Source organism: Sminthopsis crassicaudata, chromosome 2 (genome assembly GCF_048593235.1).
Source record: "Sminthopsis crassicaudata isolate SCR6 chromosome 2, ASM4859323v1, whole genome shotgun sequence".
Classification (NCBI taxonomy): Eukaryota; Metazoa; Chordata; class Mammalia; order Dasyuromorphia; family Dasyuridae; genus Sminthopsis; species Sminthopsis crassicaudata.
In genome coordinates, this window is record NC_133618.1 from 80,580,698 (window position 1) to 80,598,032 (window position 17,335).

A 17,335-nucleotide genomic window follows, 5' to 3' on the forward strand; every position below is an offset into this window, starting at 1 on the left:
AAATATTAATAAATCAATTTCTTGAAGCCAATACTACTGACATGGCTAACCATTTTATTGTTCTCTGGGATTTAAATTACACTATTAAGATGCAATACAGGATCAAGATCAATAGATGCTAGAATCTGAATCTAAACTGTCTTCTAGGATGTGCAACTTAGGTTAATTGATTCTTTGAAATTAGATCACTCATAATGAATTAGATTCTGTATGACACAAAAAGGATAACATTTTTTGAAAATTCAAATATTTAGATTCCACACTATAAGCAGATTATATCAAACTATTTTAAGAATAATAAATGAGTTTAGGAACTCTATGGTTACATTAAGAATTGTTCACTTAAAACAATCTAATAAAGAGAGTGAAGGCTTTTATAAAAGTACAGAGAAAAATCCAGAGAACATTGTAAAACTGAAAATGTTGATAGTGCCATAACACATCAGAAGGATAACTTAATCTTTTTTTTTATTATAGTTTTTATTTACCAGATATATGCATGGGTAATTTTATAGCATTGACAATTGCCAAACCTTTAGTTCCAATTGTTCCCCTCCTTCCCTCTACCCCTTCCCCCAGATGGCAGGTTGACCAATACATGTTAAATATGAGGATAACTTATTCTTGTAAAAAAATTATTTTCAGTTCCAAATTCTCTCCCTCTTTTTACCTCCTCTCTCACCCACTGGGAAGGAACCCATTTTGCACAAAGTCATGCAAAACATATTTCTGCAAAGCCATCATCTGAATTTTTAAAAAAAGAATGTTTCAATCTGCATTCAGAGTCTATTTGGAAGTGGATAGCATTCTATATCAGAAGTCCTTTGTAATTTTGGTGGATCATTGTATTGATTAGTGTGAATAAGTCATAGTTGATTATTGTCACAATTTGCTATTACTGTGTAGATTGTTCTGTTGGTTCAACACACTTCACTTTGCAATAGGCTCAGGTTTTTATGGAACTATCTATTCACTGTTTTTATAAATAGCACAATAGTTAGTATTCTCCATCACATTCACCTACCAAAATTTGTTCAGTCATTCTCCATTTGATGGGTATTCCTTTAGTTTCTAATTCTTTGCCATCACAAAAGAGCTGCTATAAATCCATACACACAGCTCTTTTTTCTTTCTTTTCTTTTTTTTTTTTTTTTTTTTAATTTTAATCTCCTTGGGGTATAAACCTGGTAGCAATATTTCTGGGTCAAAGGATAGTTTTATAGCCTATAGCCCTTTTATAGTTAAAAATTATTCTCCAGAATTGTTGGACTAGTTCACAGCTGCAACATTGATACATTATTTTCCCACATCCCCTCTAGTATCTGTTTTTTTGTTTTTTTTTTTTTGTCACTGTAGCCAATCTGATGAATGTGAGATAGTACCTCAAAGTTATTTTAATTTTCATTTTTGTAATTATTAGTGATTTAGAGCATTTTTCATATTATCATTGATGATTTTGATCTTTCTTCTGAAAACTACTTATTCTTATCTCTTGATCAGTTATCAATTAAAAATGGCTATTTAAAAAAATAATTAAATTTGGCTTGGTTTTCTACATATTTGAGAATTTGAAATTCTATTAGAAATTTGTTGTATTTTCCTATTTTCTGCTCTCCTATTCCCTAATTCTGGCTGTATTGATTCTATTTATGCAAAAAGCCCTTTTTAATTTTATGTAATCAAAATTACCCATTTTATTTATCATGAAATTATCTATCTCTTGGTCATACACCTATGCATAGTCTAACAGGTAATATTTTCCATGCTCCTCTAATTTGCTTATAATATCACTCTTTATGTTTAAATCATGTACCCATTTGAAGCTTATCTTGAGATATTCTATGCGTAATTTCTGCTATACTACTTTCCAGTTTATCCAGTTTTTATGCTCTAATAATAACATGGTCAGTTTTTGTGAAGGTGCCATGAATGACAGAGAAAAAAGTTATAATTCTTTCTATTCCCATTAAATATTCCCCAGAGTTATATCATGTCAACTTTTCTAAAATTCTATTCATCTCAGCTTATTATTTTATGATTATAGCTTTATCTAGGGAATGAGGGTCTAGAGATCACTCACTAGCATAGTTTTACTATTTCCTCTATTTCCTATCTTCCATTTTAACTTTTCCTTCAAGCATTCTGATGCTATGATACTATTTTATATATGTTCAGTATTGAACTTAATTCATTGTCCAATCTATCTTTTAGAAAAAATGTTTTCCTGATTATCTTTAATTAGGTTTTTCTGCTTTCTTTGCCTGAGACTATGATTGATAATACTACCTTTTTTATTTCATACCATAATATATTCTGCTCCAGTGCCTTAAATTGATTTTTTTTTTTTTCTGTTTTGAGTGTGGTAAGCAATAGGTTGGATTCTGGTTTCCAATGCATTTTGCTATTCTTTCCCATTTTATGGGTTACTTCATCTCACTTATAGACACAGTGATGAATGCTGTGTTTCTCTCCATTTTATTTTCTTTTGTTTATATACCTCTTTTTTTTACTCTGATCCCTCCTCAAAAGTCTATTTTACTTCCAGTCATTCCCCTCTTATTACTTTGTTCTTATTATCACCCCCCTTTCTTTTCTCTTTCCCTTTCTATTTCTCTGTGAGGTTAAGATTAATTCAGATGAGAGTGAGATTACATTTCTCCTCCTTTGTAAAAATTCTTATGTTTTTTTTAACATCAGAAAATTTTCGCTATTCTTCCTCTCTTTGTCTTATTCCTAGTATACCTCTCTTTCACAACTTTCTACTTTTCTGGGTTTTCTCAATATAATAGACTTATATCCATGCCCTCTGTGTAAGTAGCCACTTTATAACTACCCTAATGATGATAAATTTTCCTCTTCTTATGGAAATGTAAATAGTTTATAACTTTATTAAATCCTTTATGATTTTTCATAAATGTTTCCCTTTTTATATTTCTCTTGAGAATTGTGTATGGATTTCATTTTTTCTATTCAGTATTGGTCTCTTCCTCAGGAATGCTTAAAAGTTCTTTTCTTCATTAAATATCCATTCCCTCTCCCCAACTCCCCAGGATTATAATCAGTTTTTCTGGGTAGGTTATTCTTATTGTAATCCTAGTTCTTCTGCCTTCTGAAATACCATATTCTAAGTTTTCTGCTTCTTTAATGTGGAAACTGTTAAATCTTTATTAAACTGACTGTGACTCCATGACATTTGAATTGTTTCTTTCTGGCTGCTTGAAGTATTGTTTTTCCCTTAATTTTGGTGCTCTGGAATTTGGCTATAATGCTCTTGGGAATTTTCATTCTGGGATATTTTTCAGAACATGATTGGTGGGTTCCTTCAGTTTCTATTTTACTATCTGGATCTAAAATTTCAGAGCAATTTTCTTTGATAATTTCTTGAAATATGATGTCTTAATTTTTTTTCTATCCTGGTTTTCAGCTAGTCCAATAGTCTTAAATGTTCTCCTCAAGATCTACTTTCCATATCAGTTGTTTTTCCTATGAGATATTTCATATTCATATTTCTTCTATTTTTTTCAGGCTTTTGATTTTTTATTTTTGTTTTTGTTTTTATTGATATCTCATAGTCATTAGCTTCCATTTGATCAATTCAAATTTTTATTTATTATTTGTTAAAGCTTTTTATTTTCAAAACACATGCATGGATAAGTTTGCAACATTGACCCTTGCATAGCCTTGTGTTTCAGATTTTCCCTTCCTTCTCCCTACCCTCTCCCCTATATCCAATATATATTATACATGTTAAAATATGTTAAATCTAATACATATAACATATTTATACATTTCTCTTGCTACACGAAAAAAAATCAGATCAAAAAAGAAAAAAATGAGTAAGAAAACAAAATGCAAGTAAATAACAAAGAGTGAGAATGTTATGTTGTAATCCACAATCAGTCCTCTCTCTGGGTGTAGATAGATCTCTTCATTCCAAGATTATGGCAACTGGCATCAATCATCTCATTGTTGGAAAGAGTCCTATTCATCAGAAGTGATCATCCTATAATACTGTTGTTACTGTGTATAATGATCTCCTGGTTCTCATTTCCCTTAGCATCACTTCATGTCTCTCCAGGCCTCTCTGAAATCACCCTCCTGGCCGTTTTTTTTATAGAACAATAGTATTCCATAACATTCATATACCATAATTTATTCATTCTCCAACTGATGGGCATCCTCTCAATTTCTAGTTTCTAACCACTACAAAGAGGGCTGCCACAAACATTTTTGCATATGTGGATCCCTTTCCCTCCTTTAAGATCTCTTTGGGAATATATGCCCAGTAGAAACATTGCTGGGTCAAAGGGTATGCCCAGTTTGATAACTTTTTTTGCATAGTTCCAAACTGCTCTCCAAAATAGCTAGATCTGTTTACAGTTCCACCAACAATGTTATCAGTGCCCCAGTTTTCCCACATCCCTTCCAATATTCATCATCTTTTCCTGTCATTTTAGCCAATCTGAGAGGTGCGTAGTGGTATCTCAGAGTTGTCTTAATTTGTATTTCTCTGATCAACAGTGATTTGGAGCACTTTTTCATATGATTAGAAATGGTTTTAATTTCTTCATATCCTTTTATATGAAAATTGTTCATATCCTTTGAACATTTATCACCAATTCAAATTTTAAAAGCGTGAGCTTCAGTGAGCTTTTGTGCATTTTAGAAAGATCATTTGGCCAATTCTTTTTTTAAGTCAAAAAAAAAAAAACACCCCAAAAAACTAATACCAATTTTACAAAATTTTAAACAACTTTTGCCAAGCTGTTAATTCTATTTTCATAATTTTCTTATAATACTATCATTTCTTTTCCCAATTTTTTTCCTATCATGCTTATTTGATATTTTAAAAGTTGCTTCATTTTTCTTCTTTAAAATTTTTTTTCTTTTGGGGAATGTAGGTCATATTTTGGATAGAGAGCCCAACCTGGAATTCAAATCTGAACTTTGATATGTGTGACCTTAAGTAAATCAATTAATCATTTTTGCCTCAGTTTCCTCATTTGTAAAATAAGTTGGATAAAGAAATGGCAAGCTACTCCAGTGTCTTTGCCAAGAAAACCCTAAATGATGTCCTAAATGGTTGGATAAAAGTAAAATCAATGAACCACAAAATAATTGTCTTTACCTTCTAGGAATTCTTATTAGGCTTGTGTCCAATTTGCATTTTTGTTTGAAGCTTTGCTTGTAAATAGTTTCGAGTCATTGTCTTCACCTGAATTTCTCACCACAATAAATTTTTATGGACAGGTTATTATTATTATTTTTTTGGTTGTTGTTGCTTTCTCCAGTTTATTTCTAGACCCTGGACCTTATATTAGAGTTGGGCTCTCCTTAACTCTGGGTTAGGGGAGATGTGTGGCCCAATCTCTTGAATTTTATGGCCTGTTGCTTTCACTTAGGTCATGAGGCTTATAAGTTTTTCCAAGGTGCTGTGAGTACATGGAGAATCTTAGTCTATACTTTGGTTTGCATTCTGATCTTTAACCAGGTAGATCACAACTCATACCACTTCTGCCATGTCCCATTCCATTGTCTAAGATCTCTTTCTATCTTCTTAAATTCCCCTGGGCTAGAAAAATGACACATTGTGCCTTTTATTGGTTTTCCCACTCAAAATTTGATTTGATCAGCTTTTAAAAGTTGTTGGAGGAATGTGTTAGAAGAGCTGGGCAAAAATGCTCACTTTACCATGTTGGATAGTTCTCTATCCAAGATAACTTACATTTAGTGTTAACAAAAGATTCCCACTCTTATCCAGAATGGTCCTAAGTTTCACAGAGAAGATATTTGTTTTTAAAAAGAGATGCTGATGAGTTCTGCACAGGCAAATCAATATATGCAGTCTTTTGTAAATGCTAGAAGAATTTTCCCTTGTTAAAATTGTGTACCAGCAATTTTGTATTGAAGCTTTTTTTCTTAGATAAGTTCTAGATAAGTAAAGGTTACTGTTTCAAGGGTCTAAACTTTTTAATTTAGGCCTTTTTGTTAGCTCAAATTTCTCTGACTTTGAATTGGAGCTAACTATTCACAAGAATATCAGAACCCTGGCTAGCTAGTACTTTTTCTTAACATAAACTCTGGGTTTAATTTTTTTTCTTTCAATTAAGAAGCACTTATTTTTTTTTTTTTTTTTTTACCTCCAATCTCTTCTTTTCCACATCTTCCTCAAAAAAAGAAACAAAACACAAAACAAAATAAAAACCTTGTATCAAATATGCATAAGCAAATTTCCATATTAGTGATGTTCTTATAGTTCTAGGCCTTAATCCTAGTCATCCTGCCAGATTCAAAACTCAGGCCTTGAAGGATTAAACATAAAGAATGTTGGTAGAATAATGAGTAAGGAGGTTGGACTGACTTTGGGGATGTACAACCTCTAGGTATCTACTTTATCTGTAAAATGGCCAATAACATACTCTCTACATGTTGCGTGTGTGAAAAGCCAATGAGGTCAAGTATAAAGTGATTTTGTAAATTTTAAAGTATCATATAAGTATAGACTATTATTACAGATTAATAATAGGCTAGAAAATCTAACCAGTTAGAATGATGTTTCTTTGGGAAAATATGCTAAGAATTTCTAAACAAACTTTGCAATTGGAACTATTCATAAACTAGTGTTAAATTTAATAATCCTGAGGGAAGACAAATAACTATGCAGAGAGGATACAATTTTCCTTCCAGGGTCAGCAAATGTTAATTATCTCTTCTGAAACTGTTTAAAGTCAATTCTTTCTTTTAATGCTGATCATCAAGCCCTAACGTGGAGGCTGGATATGTATGTGAGCAGATTTAGAGAAGTATTTGAGTGGGTGGAGGAGAGAAGGACAAGAGAGAAAAAAGAGAACATGGATCAGTCAGTTAATGAACCAGAGGAGTGAAAAAGGGTATATGACATGTGAAAAACGGAAGCCTCAGCACTCCCAGAAGAAAGTGCTTGCATGGGAATTTGTGGTAGTGAGGGAAAAGTGGGTCTGGGGACCACACAGCTAGTGCAGACCTCACAGAGCTCTGGATTCTGCTGCCCTTTTTTGCAGGAATAATAGCATTTGAGGAGGCAAGGAAGACATTCCTGGCAGGTGGAGTTAGCCCATGGCCTGGAAGACATCTTCAGATGCAAGGTTCGAGATGAGAATGTACAGGTATCACCCTCTGCCAGTTGGTTATCTGGATATAAAACCTAATGTCAGTTTTTATTTATGATTTAGAGTAATCATTGTGATCCAGTGGAGGGAGTATGGTATAATGGAAATAAAGTAGAATTGGAAGGAAAAGACCCAACTTAACATCTCAGCATTACCATCTTATACCTTATGACGTTGGATCAGATTTCAGTTTCTTTATCTGTAAAAAGAGGGAGATTACATTAGATGATCTCTAAGGTCCCTTCTAGGGGAAGGATAGAGGATCCAATTATTTGGTTTTGAAAATAATACACTGAAGTTCTCCAAAACTTATTTACTTGTACATCTTTCTTTATAGCTTTATTTCTCGTCATTTGAATCATTCTTAATATAGTCAAGTAAATTTACTAATTCTATGCATGAGTAAGCTACTTACTTTCTGGGTCTCAGGTACCTTAATTGCAATATAGGGATGATAATCATGCATTATTTCTCTCACACAGTTGTTTTGAGGATCAAGTGTGATAAAGTGTGTGATATAATTAGAAATTAGAGAATAGACATAATATAAAATTATGCACAATTAATTACTGAGTAAAAAGTCTTTGAAGTAATTTTCTCATATCTTTAATTAAAAAACTCATTTTTTAGTATCCTTTGATTCTAAAAATGTGACATTCAATTTTTTTTTCTTATTCCATTCAGCAATATAACCACTTCAACTTCCTCTTGGCTTGACCCCACTTTTAGTTTTCTTGTTTCAATTTTAGAGAGGGGGTTTAGAGGAGAAATTATATGATTTTAAGTATTTTGAGGATCCTGCATTTAAATAGTCAAGTTGTATTTTGCAAGTACTAGCTTGTGGCTATCCATTTACCTTCAGATCACTATGGCATTGAGAGCACCAGTCTTCTGAGTATTGTTCCTCCTTTGTTTTCACAGAGAACCAATGACATCACAGGATGTGGCAAAGGGGATTTAAGTGAGGCAGAGTTGCTCAAAGTCAGCCTCTTTCTTCCTGAGTCATTAAAGGCCAGTGACAAAACAAAAGTCAGGATGCCTGAGGATGGCTCAGTATGCTTCAATATCTGACTTCACTATCTAAGGGCTCCACAGTCATGCTTCAGCTGTCAGACTTCTGGGTACCAGATAACTGAAGTTTACTGTCTTGCATTTTATTCAGTTATTTCATTCATCAATTAAAATTTGCTCAGCTGGGTTTAATGGGACTGTTCTAGGCATTATGTTAATAGGATTTAGAGCTGGAAGGACCCTTGGGGCTTCATCTAATCCATTCACTTCATTTTACAGTTGAAGGAACTAAGACTCAGAGAGCTCCAGGAGGTCACAGAGGGGATCGAGTCAAGAATCTAAAGTAAAAAGACTTTACTCCAAATCCAGTGTTCTTTTTATTTCACCATGGCACCACCAGTTTTAAAGTGTAAAATACAATTATCTTTAAGATATATCTAATTCGACTCAAGTGACCATACATATGTACTTTTAAAACAGTGGTTCTGAAAATAGCATACAGGAAGCCTTGGTGGTTCCCAAGATCCTGTCATGGACTCAGTAAGGTGATTATTATAATTACACAAAGACATCTTAATAAACGCTGATAGATAAAATCTACATGAACAAAAATTTTTGGGGGGGTCCCTCCAATTTTAAGAGTATAAAGGGGTTCCATGACTAAAATTTTGAGAACCATTGTTTTAGAGGATGTCAGATTTTAATATGAATGATTACAATTTCATAATATGGGATGAACTGTTCACAGGTCAATCTTTGAGGGCAGAGAGACAACATAGTACAAAGAAAAGATGCAAAGTCACAATAATTAGGTTAAAATTTATAGATATTCAAATCATGATTAATATACCCATATAAGTGAATTCATGAATCTTAAAGACAGAAAAAATATTTGACATTTTATTTATTAACAAACTATCTCTAGAAATATATTTTGTATTAAGCATTTAAAAATAGAATGTTTTACTATTTCAAGAATTTGTGATTCTTTTGGCTTTTATTTCTCTGATGAAGGGTATAAGAGCTCTATATCTTAGCAAATAACTTTCAAGACAGTGCTATACCCAAAACACCCACACCCACAGTTTCTAAACTAGTAATAACCCTCTCCAAAATGAGGTAGGTAATGAATAGAATATGTTTTTTTTTTTTTAAAGTAGTCTTTGGGAATGATAGATGTTTCCAAGCACTTTATCACCCTCTTGCCTAGACTACATCAGGAGCTTTTTACCACATCTACTTGCACAAGAATTTTCTCTCTTAAAATTTGTCATCCATAAAATTTCCAAAGTAATATTCACAAAGCATAGGTCTTATCGTGTCATTCCACCCAATGCCTGGCATACAGCGGACTCTTAGTAATCGTTGATTGACTGACTTTCAGTGAATTCCAACAGCTTCCTATTTCTTCCAAAATCAAATGCAAATTCTGTTTGTCACTTAAAGGTCCATTACAAGCTGATTGCTCCTTCATTTGTCTATTCAATATTATGCTGATGAACTACAAAGGCAATTAAATTCGTCTGGTATGATTTTTATTCTTCATCCTGTCCTCTGACCTTCTTGCTGCTCTTCTCATGTTGCACTCCATTTCCCATCCCAGTACTTAGAACACTAAATGGATCCTTGGGCCTGGAATCCTCTCCCCACTTGTCTTTGCCTCTCAAACACCCTAATTTGTTTCCCTCAAACTTAAGTTCCCCTGCCACTTCCCGTGGTAAGCCTTTCCTCTTCTCCCTCAGTTGCTAATGCTTCTCCCACCAATTATGCTGTTGTTTTTTGTAGATTTCATACACATATGTATTTAGTAATATTTATATTTAGTAAGAATTTACTATGTGAGAAGTAGTGTGCTTAATGCTGCCTCCCTTACAGAATATAATATTCTTGAGGGTAGTGACAATTTCATCTTGGCTTTTGTATTCTTCGGGCCTAGCATACTGTGTAAAACATAGAAGTTTTTTGTAAATGTCTATGGATGGATCAAAAGGTTTTAAGCTAAAGGAAGAATCAGAATTGTATCAGTTTTGTTCTAGAGAGAAATGCCAAGAACTTTGAGTAGAACTTGAAAGAGAAGAATGTAGTCTTTAAATGAATTTTTTTTTTTGAAAGAAAAAGTTACCAATAATCAAAGCTACTGTGAAGTGGAAAGGCTTCCTTTCTGAATAGAAGTCTTCAAGGAAAGGAGAGAGATGTGTTGTTAGTTAATGTTGTAGAGGGAACTCTTTACTGAAGTATAAATTGTACTAGATGGACTCCAAAGCTCTTATGAATTCAGATATTCAGTGATTTCATAATCTGGGAAAAAACTATACTCTCAAACTTAAGTCACTAGTGTCAAAAGCCCAAAATGAAATTTCCTTTCTCTTAGCACCATATGTGCTCTTATTGCAGAGGTCTAGACTAAATAGCCCTTGTGACCTTTTGTTCCTCCTGCTAGTCACCTGTCCTATATCAGTTAGAAAACTTGGGGCAACTAGATGGACCCTCCTGATCCGTAACTTAGGGAAAAAAATGTAGTAATTACAACAGAACAGTGAGGAAAACATTATTGCCTATATTCTTTGAAGTGGGGATGGAGACTTAACCCCTTGCCTGATACTGAGGTTTTTGACCACCTCTTCCATAAAAGAAATTTGATTATAAATCTCAGTGACCAAAGTGACTGGGTTATATGGGGAATGACTCTAATGATTATAATAGGGACAGCTCCTCACTTTATTCTCCACCTCCCAATCATGTTTGAAAAGGTCACAGAGTCAGAGAATCTAAAAGTTGGAATTTCAGAGTTACCCTGAATTAAGTCATACTTGCCCAAGGAACCTCTCAACAATACACCCAACAAGACCTTTAGAGAAGGGAATAAGCTCCTGAGGCTCCTGATTCTCAATCCCAGGCCCAATTCCCAGGGGCCTGGATGGAGTAAAGGAGAAGATGGATGTACAGGAGTAGATCTGCTATAATAAATGGCCTCACAGGCCATATTATCCCCACAATATGAAAAATAAATAACAAAAGTTAGGGATCACAAATCAGATGAGTTACAAATTTGAGATAAGGTGTTGTTTTAAAACAAAAATCCTCAAGTACAGTAGATATTATTTGATAAAAGTCTAAATTATTTCATACCTTTACTTCCAGAAGAAATGATAAGGGGAGATTGCCTTTTAAGCAGCAAGAATAGTCTTTCTGCAGATTTTAGTTGCTTCAACATTGTTAAGCTGGAATTGGTAGTGAAAAAAACCTTCCCTGAAATATACTCAACCTAATGAAAAAGAAAAATACAGTTGCTATTACTCTAGTACTTGAAATTTTGCTTTTTTTCTTAAATATATACACATATAGAATTTATGATAAGTATCACTGACAGATATTTAAATAATAAATAATAAATTTCAAGAGATAAAAATAATTCATTCACTTTTATGTAGTGTCTAAAGCTTTATAAACCACTTTCTTGGCAATAAGACTGTCAAATAAGTAGTGCCAATGTTATTATCCCCATTTTAAATATTAAAAAAACTGAGGCTTTCAGAATTTGAGACAGAGTAAAATAGACAGCATTTACATAGTGCTTTGAAGTTTGCAAAGTGATTTACAAATATTTCATCTTATCCTCACAACAACCTTGAAAGGTGATGTTATTGTTATTTAGTCATTTTTCATCATTACCCCATAAGGGGTATTTTTGGCAAAGATACTGGAGTGATTTGCCATTTCCTTCTCCAGCTCATTTTACTGAGGAGGAACTGAGGCAAATGGATAAAGTGACTTGCCCAGGGTCCCAACACACACACACACACACACACACACACACACACACACACACACACACACACACACTATTGAAGACATGACAAAAAGATTCAGTATCTTATTCAGTAGCATACCAGACCTATAGTCAGAGAGAAAGATCACATGAGAAAAGAGACATTAAATGCTTTGCAAACTTTGAAGCGCTATGCAAGTTAACCCATGTCATACACAGCCAACTTAAAAATATTCAGAAGGGCCATATTAAATATTTTACTGGAAATAAGCTGATTAAAGATTTACTGATTCCATAAAACAGCTACTTCACTAGTTAATATGTTTAATAACATAAAATTCTGAAACTTTTATTTATTTTAAAAGAAATCATCATTTTAGCATTTATATACCACTTCAAGATTTGTAAAGAATTTTACATACTTCTCTTGAATCTCCTAATGATACCTTCATTTAAATATGAGGAAACTGAGACTGGCAGTGGTTACGAGTGACTTGTCCAAGATCACACAACTATTGTATGGAACAAATTTTAAACTCAGGGTTCCTGAATCCAAGTCATGAATATTTACAAATATTTTCTCATTTGATTTTCAAACCATCTTGGGAGGTTGATGTTATTGGCTTCTGACAACTGAGGAAGCTAAGGCAGACAAAGAATAAGTGACTTGTCCAGGATCACATAGCTAGTAAGTGCCTGAGGTGGGATTTGAACTTATCCTGACAACAGGCCTAGCAGCTGCCTGAAAGCATTTCTCACTACATCAGTACAGAAGTCCCTACAGTCTCTCAAAGGATTTGTGTAGAAGACACAGTGTAAGGTTCCAATATGAGGGCAGACTCAGAAATGATGAGTACATCATCAGGTTTAAGGTCTCACCCTCTTCCTTTTTTTTTTTTTTTTTTTTTTTTTTTTTTTGCAGCTGAAAGAGCTTTAAATCAAATAGTAAGGAGGATTGCATGGATGGCTACAGAAACCAGCTGCTAAGCTTAAAGCTTACTTTAACTGATCATTTATTTTTAGTCACAAAACTTAAGGAAAAGGTGCCAGCTTTGTGTATTTTCATCCTAATATTTGCTGCTTGAAAACTTATTTATATAGATAGAATTTGTTTTTCCTCTATTTGGGAATGCAGCCAATAACCACTAAAGCCCAAGCCAAGCTGCTTTTATGTCTAGCACTTTCAAAGATGATACAACAATGCTATTATCCAAGTGCTAACACTTTGAAGCAGCTGGCATGTTTGCTTTTATCCTGAAAATCACAGATTCAAGACCAAAGCAGAAAATTAAATGGAGATCCAAGTCAAAAAAGCACCACCTGAAGTACCAGACACCAAATCCATGGTCAGGTCTTGTGACTTCCTAAGTAAGTGAGCTCCTGGTGAGGAAACTGACTCCACAAATACAGAAGTGAAAGCATGTTTTTCACTTAATGTTTTAGACAGAAGGAATAAGGAGTTACATGGCTTGCTCAAGGTCACAAACTTAGTATGAGTCAGAAGCAGAATCTAAATTGTAAGGCAAAGATCTCTATTTCTCCAAGTTGTCTCATCTTAACTTAATTTTAATTAAATACAAGGGAAGTCGTGCTTTCAAAATTTCATAAATTAAAAGGCACAATTTGATCTAAAGAGGTTTAATATGGAAATATGTTTTACACGACTCCTTATCATCTTAGGGAGGAAAGATAAAGAGGAAAGAAGAAAATTTGGAACTTAAATTTCTTATTTTAACAAATATTAAAAATTGTCTTTGCATGTAATTGGACAAAATAAAATGCTATTAAAAATAACCTTTTCCTAACTGTTAGATGACCTGGGTGCTAAGAAACAGGACTGATGTATTTATTTCAGTACAACTCGGTGCTGAAAATTCAAAAACACTTTTTTCCTTCATTGTGGCTTTATGCTGAAATTCGTCAACTTTAGAAAGAAAAGAAAAAGCATCTAATCCTTTAGATTTTCCAGACATTGATCACAGAAAAATTTGAATAATCAGCCTGACTGAACTATCCCAATGACAGATCGTTGGTTTTCTAGTATTTTTCCAGAGTTTAAACTTGGTACCTTACATAGCATTAATGCTCAATAAATATTAAATGAACAAATGAGAGAAAATAATGTTTCTTTCTTTTAATAATCCTTTATGTACTCCTAGGCTAAGTCAATACATAACATTCTCAGGTTAAATAATTGCAAGTACTTTAACATTTTTATTCTTTTATCATTTTTGCTACATTTCTTTGAACCCTCTAAAATTTTCCCTAATGCCTCTTATAATTCAGTGGCCAAACACCTATGTACCAGTCTCATGAGGCTTTCATCAATGCCACTGAATGATGGTTATCTTTCTAGTACAAGTTTAAATTGCAGAAACACAAATCACTTTTTATCATGGAGTTCTGATCTTAGCCGTTACTCACGGATTCCAGAAAGATCTTCCCTCTTATGGATTCTCAAAAGAGGAGTTTCTTAAGGGCTAGGTAGTTACACATATAAATGCCTAGCTTTTAAAGGAACAGCAACATAGTTCCTATATGAAGGTTACATTTAACCATGTAGACCTTTTGGTATTTGCTAAAGTGTTTTTGGAAGCTGTTTCTGTAACCAGCTCTGACAAGTTTTTTTATTGTCTACACCTCTGCCTTTAAAGTCCATAATAGTGCGGCCGCCTTCTATCTTCCCTACTCTCAACATGTAACTTTCTATCCAAGGACATCGTTCTTATCCAATAACTGGACACTTCATTCTAGAGCTCTGTTAATTACTTATTCATCCTGCTTGCTTTATGTAAATATCGTTTTTATATCTTTTCCCCCATGAGATTGTAATCTCTCGGAGGCGGATTATCTTTTGCCTCTCCTCAGCATTTGGCAGAACGCTTGGCACATGGCTGTTGTCTTTAAAGAGGTCCAAAACGACATCAAGTTCCTTGAGGGCAGGGGCTCTCTTAGCCTAGGTGTAATCCGCACTTGGTACAGAGCTCGACACACGTGCTCCGCAGGAGCTCCTCCCTCCCCATCCCAGGTTGCTAGGATGCTGGTACGCTTTGGGTTGTCAAGAGGGAACCAATAGAAAGCGGCCTGAGGTTCAGACCAAGAAGGGGAGGAGTTCCGGCTCATGCACCGAGGCCCCGCCCCCTGCGCAGACTTCCTACAACGGGGCGGGGTTGCACCAGGTAGCCGACTGGAGTGCTGGGGAAGGAGGGAACTCACCTCAGTCGCTGCCAGGCGGGCTTGAACTTCTCGCGTGAGGAAGGGCTCCAGGCCCCGGCCGACAGTGCAGAAATAACGAGCCCCAGTCTGAAGCGGTGACGGGGGTTCTCCCGGGGCTGGAGGCCTCTCCTCGGGCTCCAGGGCCGCCATGACTCCCCGCAGAAGCACAGTCCGGGCGCTCGGGAAGGGAGGGGGAGAGAAAGAGAGAGAAGGGCAGAGCCGCGCGATCCCGTCGCTGCCGGATCACGTGGTGCTCTGAGCGCGCGCCGGAAGAAAGGGGAGGGAGGAGAGGCCGGGAACATTGGGAGGAGAGGAGGGAACCCAAGTATTTTCAATTCATAGTAAAATGAAATAAACACTAAATATACAGAAAACATTGTGCTGCGCTCTAAAATCCTTACTCGCAAACAGATTACATTCTACTATGGGGTGGGGAGAAAGAGGAATGAACGTTGGCTTAATGCAAAGTAAGGCTTGAAAAGGCAAAAGAAATAACCAGACCGCGAGCTACAGAAAGATTGAGGGCACTTTTAATTGGGCAGAACTTGGGTAAAAGGGTAGGAGGGCGCCCGAGCCGAGCCTGGAAGGAAGAGAAGGATTCTGGGAGCATAGATACAGAAGAAAAATCACGTTTTGTGCCGAAGCCCATGAATGTTAGTTTTGAGGGTAAAAACACTGCAATTTGGCAGAGTGTGTCCCAGGAAGTTATTGAAAAGTAGAGTATGAGTTAAATTTTATATGTTTCATTTGAGATGTGAACCGTAAAGGTTCCCCTGACTAGAATTCAGGAGAGGTCATAAAGGTCAATTAGTCAACTCCACCTCCAATTTTACAATTGGAGAAACTGAGTCCCATAAATGTTAAAAGACACCCGGTGATAAGTGACAGCTTGACCACAAATCCAGTGATTATATAAACATACATACACTGCAAAGGTCAGTGGTCGAAGATACTCTGTTGGGTCTAGGACAGACTAGTAATTATAACTGCCAGGAGGACATGTAACATACATAACTAGGATTTTCGCCATGAAAAGAAGAAGAGGTATAGGATGGTAGAATTGAAAACAATCAGGGGAATGTTTGCTAAGAATGGGAGAAATCTATCTATTTTATAAGATTGTGGGGATCAAAATAAATAATATTTGTAAAGTGCTTAGTACAGTTCTTCGCACATAGTGCTGTATAAATGCTAAGTTGTTACTATGCATCATATCTGTGCAAGTTTGTAGGCAGCAGGGAAAAACGCCAGTAGCTAGGGAGAAATTCAAGATGAAAGAAGGAGAGAGGATGATTGATTGGTCAAAGTTCCAAAGGAGACTGGAAGGGATAGGACAAAGGAGACAGAAGAATTAGCCTTGGCAAGGAGAAAGACTATTGATTTTCTGAAACTTATAGCAAAGAAAGAAAAGATTGAAGAAGAGGTGCAGAAGTTTTGAGGTATATAGTGGAGATGAAAGAGCCCAAAATGTGTGGCCTGGATTTTCTTGGTAAAGTAGGAGGATGTGAGATTAACTTCTGAAAGGAAAAGGAAGGGGCTATACTATTTGGGGCTTAGAACCAGGCTAGTGCCAGGTTTCCTTATTTTGACATAGAATACCAGTGTTAGCTTTTAAAAGTTATCTTTTTGTAACTTCTTGTTTTGAACTTGTATGTTTCCATGTTGTGTTAGCAGTAAAACTTCTTTTAAAACCTAAAGAAGACTTATTTGTTGATTTCAGGGAGCAAGCAAGAAAGATAAAAAAAAAAAACCAAAACAAAAAAACCCTTTCCCATTATTCATAGAAGAAAGGGAAAGAACAATGGTAGCTCATATCCATGTGAGAGATGGAAGGTACTCATACTAGTGCCTGATCTTAGGCAGCTGTCAGGACCTGGGGATGTGGCTGTCACCCAGCATCATTTATTATACATACCACTCAATACTAAAAGATACTATGGACTATCTGCCAAATTCTCTGTGCTTCTTTCAGAATCTTGAAATTTAGCTGGCTGCCATTCAGCCCTCTGCTTTCCTCCTTTATGAGTAGTGTCGACACTTGCATTAGTCTAGGTTTTGCATCATCTAATTGAACACTATGGCTTGAGCCTCAAAACTGCTTAGAAAAACTCCTCTTCATCTGGTCCATAATTCATGTCATGGAAGGTCACTTAGAAGACTTTTTTTTTCTTGTTCCAGATATGTGATTTCA

The 17,335-nt window shown here is 35.2% G+C and overlaps 1 protein-coding gene across 3 annotated transcripts in view; it reads right to left on the reverse strand.

Moving 5' to 3' along the window:
- THUMPD2 (THUMP domain 2 tRNA and snRNA guanosine methyltransferase) overlaps window positions 1–15,403 on the reverse strand; it is a 42,990-nt gene extending 27,587 nt beyond the window's left edge. The window contains exons 1-2 of one of the 3 annotated variants that reach the window (XM_074286653.1): window positions 15,145–15,403; window positions 11,289–11,424 (exon numbers count right to left, since the gene is read on the reverse strand). In XM_074286653.1, coding sequence (XP_074142754.1) covers window positions 11,289–11,424; window positions 15,145–15,294 — 286 coding nt within the window. In that variant the 5' untranslated portion in view covers window positions 15,295–15,403. Of the gene's footprint in view, window positions 1–7,313; window positions 7,348–11,288; window positions 11,425–15,144 lie in introns of those variants that run through there. The other 2 variants (XM_074286654.1, XM_074286655.1) reach the window with 2 other exon arrangements.
- Between the last annotated feature and the right edge of the window lie 1,932 nt (window positions 15,404–17,335).